Source organism: Passer montanus, unplaced genomic scaffold, assembly GCF_014805655.1.
Source record: "Passer montanus isolate IOZ18808 unplaced genomic scaffold, ASM1480565v1 scaffold2, whole genome shotgun sequence".
Taxonomy (NCBI): Eukaryota; Metazoa; Chordata; class Aves; order Passeriformes; family Passeridae; genus Passer; species Passer montanus.
Genome location: NW_024366591.1, coordinates 27807649 through 27819896, shown reverse-complemented (window position 1 = coordinate 27819896; position 12248 = coordinate 27807649). Strand labels below are relative to the sequence as shown.

The following is a 12248-nucleotide window of genomic DNA, read 5'->3' as shown; positions in this document are numbered from 1 at the left end:
TGGTGAATTTCTCCAAGTCATATATTTTTTCAAGGTAAGTAAAATTGTCTACAACACATTGGCCTTCATATTGGCTTTGGGACTGGCTTTGAGACCCTGGCATGGAAGTACACAGTAAACATAAGGGTACATTGATGAAAGGAATTGATATGGCCACATTCCTTTGCAGTCTAGCTGTTACTGGAAACAGCTATGTAGTGATACAAGCCCTACAGGGCAATCATGTGCTTCAGTGCTAAGGTTTTAGAAAGTCTAAATTGTGAATAATACCACATCTGTGTTCTCACTATTTTTGTCACAAATTAAGCAACTGTAAAGATCATCCAGTAATGAGTTGGGTGTACTGTGAAATGAAAGTGGTTTAACCAGAACCAGAACAGAGTAAAGGTATGCATGCAAAATAGACTTCTAAGTGATTAAAAAGAAAACAAATTCACATCACAAGATAAATAAAATGCCTGTGAGAAAAAAAAAGTGCATCTCATGACTAAATACCTGTCATACTTATCACTGTTAATTCAGCATGCACAACAACATGCTGAAGTGCCATGCAGAAACACAGACATGCAAGAATCCAGTTTCAGTAGTTGCAAAACAAAAAAAAGCATTTCATCAGAACAGCTCCTTGATCTGCCAGATCAGTGACTGGCAAGCATTGCAGGGAAAGCAGGGGAAGAGTAGGAAACAGACTTATGGCACAAGGGGAATAAATAGAGTAGGTCCAGTTAACTTAGAGAATCATGTGCTCCATGCTGAAAGAGTGACCAATTAGTGTGCCTGAAATCCCTCCACATGGGTGAGGATTTCAAACTCTCTAATATCAAAAAAATAGTTATGAAAACAAGTTTTAAAATTTCTCCTAGAATAGAAGCCTTTCTCCTACCAATAAAAAATAAATTATGAATAAGAACATTAGGAATAGAACAAAATACAGGAATATAAAACAAATTATCAAATACGTGGAATAGACTATATCCATTAAACTATATGTCAGTGACCTTCTGCATCAAAAATGCTATCTTGGACTTAAGAAATGCCAGTAGAAAAATAAAGATACCAGTCAGAACTAATGTTTTTAAATAACCAAGCTTTCCACCTAAGGTCTTAATCCTTATAAGGAAAACTTGGAAAACTAATCCTGAAAGAAATGCATATTAATTCTTTCTCTACAGGCAGACAAAAGGAGTACAAAACAGTTTGGGCAGCGTGATCTGTTAATGCTGAGACAGCACTGCCTCAGCTGAGCAACTGTAGAGCAGGGACCAGAAAATATAAGAAAGGTAGTTCAGCAGTTCCTCTGAGATATTGTCACTTATCATGAGCATGTTAGACAGAAGGTAAAAAATATTTTTAAAGCCCATTTCTCAAGACATAAAATCAGAAAGCAGTTTTTTTATACTACGTGTAGTAGTCCTCAAGTGGTCCAACTTTAAATGTATCAGTAGAACCCAACTGGTCACTGTTGCAATCATGATATTCATGTGAAGAACTTCTGGATTAGAAAAAATGAGTTTGTGGCTAAAACTCCACTGTTATCATTGCAAAGTGCTGAGAACTTCAAATACTTCTCTTTCATAAAAAATAAAATATCTCTTAGAATTTATTTGATATTGATATAATTACTGTGGTTTAAAGGAAGACATCTATGAAATTTGTCAGTATCAAGGACAAATACTAACCAGCAAAACAAGAAAACCAGCTAATGCTGCATGAAGCATCTTGGCAAAAATTCTTCCTTATATGGCTTCCTTGAATTCCCTGTGTATATTTAATTCATTTTTTATAGCTGAGACTGCATTGTCATGATGAAACTTTGAACAAGTGACAAATATTTCAGCTTCATTTGTTAAAATCAACATAAGAGCATTAACTCTTACCTCCTACGGATTGATGTGACTGACAAAATGCATTATTTGATCTATTTTAAGAAGTGTATTTATTAATGAAACCTAAGGAACTGAGTTTTACTTGTAATGTTAATTGTTTGAGCACTATAAAGTGCCATATTAAGTGAACTACTTTTCTATAAATTCATGCTTAATATTTATATTAAAAAAACCCCAAATCTTATAGTAATGTATGATTTTTTAATAATAGAAACATTGCAAAAGTTCTTTGTAAGAAAAAATGCTGAATAATATTACTAATAGTGATATTATATATTTTGCCTAAAGAATCGGAAATTCATGTTTGATGAAATCAATCACAGAAAATCCCAATATGTCTATGCAAAGGAATTTTCTATGAAAAATTTTTTTTCTCCTTCACAAATGGTAATGTTGTGATTGGTAGAAATTATTCCTTGGTTGAAAGAATCGCAGCATCAAGGTGACTGTAATTTAATTCCTCAGCTGATTTGTGCTCAGAAATCTTTGTTTTGACAAAGTTCCTTACCATAAAATATATAGACAGATAAAAGGATAAAATATGCCAGTTTGTAAATCTAATTGGATATTAGGGGTATTAAAGGGTGTTTTCCCCACATTTATTTATTCAGTAAAATGAATTACAGTAATACCTCTGTTCACAAAAGGACACTGTAAAATGAGCACTTTGCCTGAGAAAGACAGTAACAAACTAATCGAGTACTGTTTGGTGGCACTCCTCTCAATGATTTCCATAAATCAAGGCTGATCATACCTGACCTCTACTTTGCTTCTCAGAAACAGTGGGTAGTGTTTCTGGAGTCTGGCTGTTCCAGCATTGCTTTTCACAGCTGGTGGGTTGAATAAAGCTTGTTTTCAAGGTAATGCTTTTCTTTTATTTTTTTCCCTCCCACAAAAATGCATTTGGCTTCAGCACAACAACCATCCACAACATTTAACTTCAGGGCTCAACAAGTGACTTGAGAGGTCAAAAAGCAGTCACTTTACAGGTGGAGCCCCAGGTGGACTTTGGGAGATGTTAAAGGTAGTCCTTTTCCACTTGACATAAAATTAGATTATTAAAGATACTTTAAGACTCATTTCCACTTTTTGAAGCCTAAACCTATCACCCTAGTTTTACATTCACTTGCAAGGCCATCTGATCACCCTATGTCCATTTAATGTCTTTCAGCTCTTTAACCTGTGGTTTCTTACTACAAGTCTGTCATAGTACACTGGTATGACACAAGACAAACTGGAAGAGAAGAGTCATGTCTTTTATCTTCTGAAATTCAAGTCACTACAGTCTTCATTCTCTATTTCACTGCTCCCCTTCATGGATTTCCCAGTTGTCTTGTATCTGGAAAAGTCAAAACTGAAAAAAACCCAAGCTGTCCCTTCCTACAGCATGTCTGCTTTGCCTCAGGAGAGGGTCAAACAGGCCAGGGAGCCTTCTGGGAAAAAAGGGCTTTTTTGAAGCTGCTTGTAAATGTCAGGAGAACTGTAAAAAAGATCTTGAAGATCTCCATGAAAGTATTTCTTATATGAATTGTTGATGGTACAGCTGTGTAAATCCAGAAACTAGGTCATTCACATTGGTACAGGGTGTTATTTTTTAAATCAAAGCATGATTGAGTCTCTGGAAGTTTTGCCTAATCATTCTCCCCCTCTGAGCCTAAAGCAGTCCCTCTGTTTATAACTTTAGAGGTCCTAGAGGAAATGCAGTATTTTGCCCTCTTTTAATGGAACCCTCTCCCTACTGAATCCCAAGCTTGTTCATTTTCTCTCCACAAAAATCTGCATCCTCTCTCTCTCCCCCCTTTGTGAGAGTTTCTCAGCTACAGCCTTAGGATTTACCAGCTCTGTCTGAGCCTGGGCATGTCAAGAGAGGATGTAAGGCACAAGGTAGAGATGAGAAAAAGACCCAACCAATTCAGGGATGTACCAGTGGAGAGCTTGTCAAGCAAATAACTGAACACAAAAAGCTGGTAAGGTTTAGAGTGTCCTTAAATATTCTCTCCTTGACTCTTTTCATGAATATTATTGCTTTTCATTCCTAGGGTTATGTCTCTTTACAGTATGTCTAGACTTCAGCAGGAAGAGTATTTATTAAATAAGGTCAGGGTCGACTGACTTAATATTATGAGATGATGCTAAGTCATCATCAGTAGCTCTATCTTCTTTTTTTGGTGAGGAATTAAGTGTCTGTGTTAGAACAGATTAGCATGGAGATGTGAGAAGAGAGAAGATAAAGCACAGAAGTGGTGGATCAGCTAAGGTATTTTAAATACTAACAACAATGGAAGTTCTATTTTTGAAACATTTTGGAATTAAGCCTTGCTATTTGTGGAGAAAAAAACCTAATAAACCAAATAATAAGCTATTAAAAATAAGCTCCTTTCTCTTGTATCTCAGTCAAAAGAAGCATGGAAAATTTCAGCAATTTCTACAGCCTTCCATTGACTCTACTTTTAACATAACCTTGATTTTAATTCATGCATTGTAGGCAGAAAATTAGAAGCTTTAAGAAAACAGCCATTAGCTCTTATGCTTTATTAAAACTATTTGCACACTCTTTGTTGCTCTTGTGAGACCTTTCAATAATAAAAAACCACACTTTTAATACATGAAGGAGCAAAAACTTGCAGGGAAACAGAATATTAGAACAGAGTTCAATGATATAGGAAAAATACCTGGATAAAAATCCCCTTGTGCAAACATGTCAATCACATAGCGACAGAACGCATATTGATCTAACAGAGCAAAAAGGAAAAGAAGAGTAATGAAGAAAATAAATTTAGAATGCCATTTGTACTTAACAGTGAAGATAAAGTTTAGCAGTGCAAAGACATCTCACTAGCCTTTTCGTAGAAGTATTACTTATTATGTATTTGTGGTTTTTTTCCTGACCTTCAAGTGGTGCACATGTTTAGAAAGTGTCAATTTGTTGTCCAGATGTAATTCAAAACCTCTATCCAAGAAGTGCAGAGCTTCCAGTGTCCCAGAGCTATCACTTCTTTTGCTGGGCCAGCTTTTCTTGGCATATATCCTAACCCCTTACACAAGTACAGTGCAAAATGCTGCCTGGCCACAGGTCTCATGGAATTTTCATCATCCATGAAGATCAATTTCACAGAGTGCTAACAGAAAATTTTTAAAAAAGGTTTTGTATTGCTGTGTTTTATTAATATATTTTTACCCATATAATAAATATGTATATTTAGTGAATGGTCATATAAAGAGAACTTTGTGTACCTACACTCCTATAGCAACAAGATTATCCACAGAATTCTACTGTTTCACTACAGAATAATTCTCCAAACACTAATTTTTACAAATACATATGTATATATTAAATTTGTGTGTGTATGTGTGTGTGTGTGTATATATATATATGTATATATATATATATTAAGGCTTCTGAGTCTAAATAAAATGCTGATTGCAGAAGTGTTGATTGTCTATTGATTTCTCTTGTACATAAGCAGAGCTGGAGAGCTTAATAAAATTTTCTAACTTTAAGAATGGTGAGGAAAAGTTATCAGTTTTAACTGAGCACAAAAGAATTTCAATATTGCTGTATTCTTCAGCAGGTCAGAAAAAAAATCATGTTGCCCCAGTGGACTCTAATGGGCCTTTGCTTTGAAAGCTAATGTTGATGCCTAAATGCCAGGTGTGGTTAGCTAAGTCAGTTCTCAGTTGTCCTTGAGTGAAGCGTATTCATCCATGTGTCCAAGACTCTTCTGGCACAGGTCTTACACTGTAGAAGTTCCATCTCTTCCTCTCTCCACCTCCTGTGATATCTGTCCTACTCCTTTACAAAGCCACTTGCTTTCCCCGTTGCCAACTCCAAAATGAAATTATGTGGCTTTGGACTAATTAAAGTTTTAAAAATGGCGTTGCTCTTGCATTTAAATGCAAACTGTAAATCCCAAGTATGTGACACTTGTTATATTATTGACTTTGAGACATAGGTCACTGCTACATCAGTATCATTTGATGCTGAGGCACTTGTGTGATTGCTGCTCTCTTATGTTGACTGATACAGCAGTCCTTGGATGAAGAGCTATTGCTTTCAAGTCATTATTTCCTATGCAGATGTAGAAATTAGGAAAAGGTTTACCAAATCAACAAATATCCAAACATTTTTTCTACTTAATAGAAGCCTAGGCAGCTATTTTGTGTTAGTGAGATGGCAAGGGCCATACTAGTAAGGATTGTAGAGCCTGGGGCAAAACTTTCAGTATGTACTCAGGGCTGTGGCTGTAAACATTGCCTTTAAAACCTCTAATGAATATTCATAACAATTTTTACTTTTATATTTGGGAATTCAAATTTATCATTCTGGCTGACTCCAACTTTGCATTCCTTCCTTAAGGCTACAGTATCTGCCCTAAGTCTATATGATAATTCTAAAAAAAAAAACCCCAAAAACGTGTTTGAGAAAACACATACAGATCTGTTTTCTCAAACCCACCTAAAGCTACTGAAACCAGCAAAATGTTTGCACTGAGTTTGACACCGTTGCAATAGCGCCTCAGAAAGTATTTATAAATAAAATGGAGCAATGCCAACACTTTAGCCCAGAATGCAAATGGCAGGGCACAGTTCTTGCACAAAAACCTTCCTTTCTTAGTTTTCTTTTGCCAAAACAACCTGCCCCTATTCCTTGCTGCCTGTTGAGAAGATTTCCATCAGGGGCATTGTACAATAGACTGCTAGAGGATATGGAATAAAACTACGGCAGGGGACAACACACTACATGGACAGACCCAGGGCAGAGCACAAGCTCTGTCTTAATTTGTCCCAATATCTTGAGCAACTCTACTTAAAAAAAATGAGATGTATAAAAGAAAATGAAGGCAGAATGCAAAACTCTCAATAAGAAAAATATAACTTCCATATGGCATAGCAAGGTGCACTATAACATCCTATTTAAGTTCATGGGAATGCTACCAATCAGTAAAGATTGAAAACTAAGGAATTTTAAATGAATATGATTTTTCAAGTGCCTCTTCATGGCTAAAACTCCATTTTAATCTAAAGTCCCTTATTAAAAGGAGAATTTCACACTTTAGTTTTCACCTATAACTCTGTAATAATGGAACAAATATTCATATAAGTACTAAAAGATGACATCAAAATTTTGGACTAGATTCTTAATGATAAAAATACCCATAGATGTTTTTGTCATTGGACTTAATGTGATTTACCCAGAAAGATGACCTGTCTTTTTAAATTTTAATTTCAGTATGAAAGGATGCAACAACTCTTTTGTGATCACTGCTATATTTTTTATATTGTTTCAGATAAGTTGGCAGAGCTATTCCCTTGAGCAAGTAAAAGTAAAGATTGCAGGATCAGGAAATCTCTTCAAAACTGCCTTGATTTTAAAATTATGTTCACCTTGGGTCACAGTGGGACTGAAATCTAAAAATTCTAAAAATGAATTTTTTTGTAGTATCCAGCTGGGCAGCAAGGGTTTATGGTGGTAAAAGAAAGCACAACAGTAGGAAATGCAGCTTTCACCAGATATGCGTAACTCTGTTTCCAGATATAAAGGCAGTTGAAGAGGCTCCTTCCTTCCTCCACTCCATCTGCTTATTCTCATTTTCACCTGCTGGGATTCCATGCACAGTTGCTGGGTCACACTCTAAAGCAGACTTGCAAAGTGATCTGTTAATGTTTGATGTCGAGATGGATCATTTGGCTAATATTTATCAGCTTAAATTGTTGGGAATCCCACAAAAACCAAAACCCCAACAAACAAAAAAAACCCCATTATTCTATTGGTCTCTGTAAGCTTTGATCCCTACTTAAAATATTTTGTTGTCATTTGCACAGCATTTCTTTTTGAGGGCTTTATCCTGAACAGTATGGAGCAGACCCCACTGTGCACTGAAACTCTGCCAGAGCAAACAAAAAATTGAAAGAGATTTTCACCTCCCAAGTGAACTGAAAGATTTGCTGAACTTTGTCCTTGGTCACAGCAATCAGTGTGATAGATGCTGCTTTGATTCCATGCCTCAAAGGTCCCAATATTTCAAGTTGAGGACAAAATTAACTGGAATACAAATAAATGTTAAAAAATACTAGTTCATTGCACTATGTATGTCAGAAAGTGGGTTATGTCTCAAACTCTCAGTTTTCTAGAAAAGTATGATTTAAGCAAATCCTAAGGGGACCAGAGCAATGGTTATGAAAGTCTGAGAGAATCTGATCAGGCAGACTCAGATATCCAGGCAGGGACAGCTTCTTTGATGCTCAGGCACAGCAATTTATCTGTGGTTAACAGCTGAAAGGATCAGATAGGTGCACTATGCAACACTGAGCTGCCTCTTTCAATGTCAGAATAATCCCGTGGCTGCAGTGTGGCAGTTCATACAGAAAGCCAGGTCCTGCTGCCTCCATTCATACAGAATTATACTTAGTGCCATGGCAATGCCACAGGGAAATCAGGGAACCAGTCTGTGCAACCTGGGAGTAAAAGAACCCAGGCTTACTCTGACAAAGTGGAGCACATAGTTAACACCTTGTTAACTATATGTTTTCAATGCACGTTGATTCTTGGTTTCATGACTTAATTTCTTCCTCACACTAGAATAATATTTCTTTCCTTTTCAGAAGAAATTTGGAAGCTGTTCACATTAAGTTATATCAGGCAGGTATGTCACTATGTTGTACAATACCTGACAACCTGACTGCCTCGTACAATAGGATGTTAGATAAATTATTACATTCCCTTTACACTGTTGCTACTTTCATTATGGTTACAGAGGACATACACAGATGTAGAAACAAACCTAAATTCCCAATAGGTTATTGGACAGTCTGAATTTCCAAAATAACTCTGGTTGCAATCTACTACATTAGATGCTACTGAGCAAGTCCGCAAAGTGTCAGATCTATCTGAAGAGAAATTGGTCCTTGGTAAAGAAGAATTTAAATTAAAATGAAACTTTAGCCATGACAAACTTCTAGAACCTTCTGATTATATACATTAAATTATTTTATTTTCTGTAATCACATCCTAGCACTGTGAGGTTCATGTGGAATATATTTGTACTGCACTTTTTTTTTCATGGGTGCACTTTGGTCCTTGACAGATTTAACTCCATTCTCTCTCTTTCTTCCCTAATACCTTTTTAGGATCTTCATCTGGTTCCTCCTCATTTTGTTTACCTTTCTTGTCCGATTTAGTTACAGTCTGAAGAGCTTTCTCCTCCTTAACTTTCGTTTTGGCCTTTATTAGCCCAGTTTCTGTTGTTTTTGTCTCTGCCTGCTTGACCTTCTCTGTCGTTGTCTTTGCTTCTCCTTTTCCATCCTTCACTTCCTTTTTAACTTTTGCTTCCACTTTAGTGCTCTTTACTTTCTTCTCCTCTGTAGGTAATAAAGAATAAGATTTCAGTGTCATTCTCTGCCCCCAACATAACACTCAGTGCCATTTACTTTATAATTCACTATTAATAATGAGCATTTCTTCATTATTATCCGCTTGGTAAGATCTGATGAAAACTATAATCCCCTCAAACCAGGCAGAATTAAACAGAAATATGAGATCCAAAGAGGTTTTATCTTCAATGCTATACCACGTACTTAGCTGATGCTAAATATAATAGGATATACGAAATAATATTAAGTAAGTGTTCCTAATATGAGAGTTCTAATGGTATAAACTAGGGAGAAAGATGTTGGTCCTTGAGCAAACAAACATGGAGCAAACAAATATCTGTACAAGTTTATATTTCAGAGTTAAACTCTGTTGTAAGCTGGCAAAATAGTGTGTGGTTTTCATGAATTGATTCTAGATCTCAGTCCAAGAAGTTTTGAGTTTTTGAGTCTGACTCTACACCAGTTCTCAGGGCTGAAAGTGTCTGAGACCATCCATGAGATGCCCTTCAGCAGAGTGAGGAGGCATCTAAGGAGAATTAAAATTGATACTGTAAATATCAGTAGCTGAAGATACACAGAACTTGGTGAGACCCAAAGCATTCTTTCTGCTTTTCTGTGTCAGCAACATTTTCTCACCAGAAACCTGTATGTTCCCAGTATGTGTGTTTCTAGTTCATCCCAGTGGAAAATCCAGTAGTAGAATAAACATCCACTGGATATGTTTTAAATTAACCTGTTTAGTGCAAAGTTCATTCTCCTGTTTTCTTCACAGATCTAAATGTCTCCATCCTTGAGGCAAAACTTGTATGCTACCAAATTTATGTTTTCTGTAAGGCTCTAGACTTCTATTTCTGAGATAACTAAACTGATTTTATCAATGTGTAAACTGGAATATCTAGCTATTGCAAGCCAGAATTCAGACATTTATAAAAAAGCATTACTGCTCCCAGACAAAACCAAGTATTGCTGGCTATTGGAGAATTGATTTTCTTAACTAGTTATAGTGAAAATGTATGTCAGATCACTTGCAGGTAGGCTTAGTTGTTTTTCAGTGAAATGGTGGTTCATACTTTTATTCTCAATTTGAAATTGTAACAGATTTTGAAGAGGATCAAGCATAGAATTAATCCCTGGGTGTTCTACAGACATTTTAACTCTAATTATATATTAATTTCATTTTAGTTTAATGTAGCTGGTTTCTCATGCACATTTACAATCTCTGCTTGAATAAAATAAAGTTTATGCATTTCAATGTCAATTCAGCTTAGCAAACTGTAGTTTAGATAAATAAATACCTTTTGGAGGAGGTTTCTTTTCAGCTTTTTCATGTCTTTCAGGTGCATCTTTTTGAGTTACTAGAAATGAGAACAACAAAATCTCACAAAGAACAAGAAAGTATTGCCAAAACACAACATCATCACTGGAAATTTCACATTTCCTTATGATTCCTGGTTTCCAGTTTTCAAAATTGTTTTCAGATTCTTATAGTGGGGTAAAAAACTTCAAAATGTCTGTTGAGGTGCCCTTACCAGGAGACAAGTGAGTCACCCAGATCTGAAGCTTCCTAGGGAATGTTTTTACTACATATTCCAGATGAAACAAACTTGCTCATGTTGAGTGCTGAGCAGACATGGACTTGGCCTTGTGCTACAGAGAACAGGAAGCCATGTGGCTGCATTTGTCTTACACAAAGGTGTTTTTCTTAGCTTGGGCTCATTGTCGACAAACACAGCCATAAGTCTGGTGTTCACTTCAGAGCTCAGCTTGAGTGAGTTCATGTCTGCATAAGATACGCTGTGTAAACACACACAAACACACACACGACTGTGTTCCAGAAAGGCTGCCAAAATTTTATGCAGATCTCTATCTTTGCCCTCCTGGTCACCATCCAGACAGAATACCAGAACAAACCAGCCTTGAGAGTTAATTATGCTTCTTTCAACTGATAACTACATAATAGCAATCCTCTCTAACAGAATTCCATCCTGGAATTCCAGCCTGTATGAGACATAATTGATATTTAGGCTTGGTTTTATTTCTTTAAGATGTTTTTAGATGATGTGCTTTAAAAAGCACTCATATCACCAGGCTTTCTGGAGCCTTTATCAGAGTCTGAAGAATTACCTTGAGTCTTTGTAATGAAGAAAACCTGCTGACTGTGTGGGAAGTTGCCACACAGTTTTCAGTGTGTCCATTCCCCAGAGCTGGCCAGAACCTGAACAATTTCATTTCCTAGGGACTGCAAGTAGTTGAAGCAGCCCCTCAGCACTGCTGGTAGCTAATCAGTCCAGTTTAGAGCAGACCTCTGAGGTGGGCCTGGCAATGGAAAGCTCAGCAACACAGTGCTGGCAAAAATGTCAGCATCCACCTTTGGAGATGCTGAGGAAAACTGTCCTCAGGCCCTGATGCCACAGGGGCACACGTCAGGGAAACTACCCAAGAGAGGGCAGCATGGCTATGTCACACTGCAGCCACACAGCTCTGCAGCTAGTGTCCAAATTCTTCATAAAATTTTCCAGCCAGTGACTGGAGTTATGGCTGTTATTAAACACATTAAGGCTCTGAGTGATTATTTGGTTAGCTAGCAGAAGATAAATGGCAAAGAGGCTGGCTGCTTATTAGGACTATCTCAGTGATTCTTGGAAGTTATTTGCTTTTCAAATCAACACAGACACTATGGGCATTTATTTTCTCTGGCTTACTTCAGCATGATTTCATTTTATGAAAAAAAATCCCACACTTTCAAGCTATACACTGAAAGCAGAAAAAAATGAACAATATGCCTGTAAAAGAGGAACTGGACAACAGCTACCCTTCACAGAGCTTTAAGTCTTCATTCTGCTTCCTTTCTTTCTTTTTTTCTTTACTTCTACTTTCTATTTTGCATTTCTCCTATGGTCATCTCAATAAAAGGGCGATTTTTATATTTGTATCCATGTTGTCTGAACATATTCAAATTAAACCTAGTTAATAAATGCATCTCAACATCAT

General features: G+C 36.5%; 1 protein-coding gene across 19 annotated transcripts in view; it reads right to left on the bottom strand.

Annotated features, from left to right (window-relative positions):
• Positions 1-12248, bottom strand: part of TRDN (triadin) — a 229716-nt gene that overhangs the window by 140665 nt on the left and 76803 nt on the right. For all 19 annotated transcript variants that reach the window (XM_039707307.1, XM_039707305.1, XM_039707306.1 and 16 more), the window contains 3 exons: positions 10553-10612; positions 9048-9245; positions 4559-4618 (listed from right to left, as the gene is read on the bottom strand). In XM_039707307.1, coding sequence (XP_039563241.1) covers positions 4559-4618; positions 9048-9245; positions 10553-10612 — 318 coding nt within the window. The remainder of the gene's footprint in view (positions 1-4558; positions 4619-9047; positions 9246-10552; positions 10613-12248) is intronic.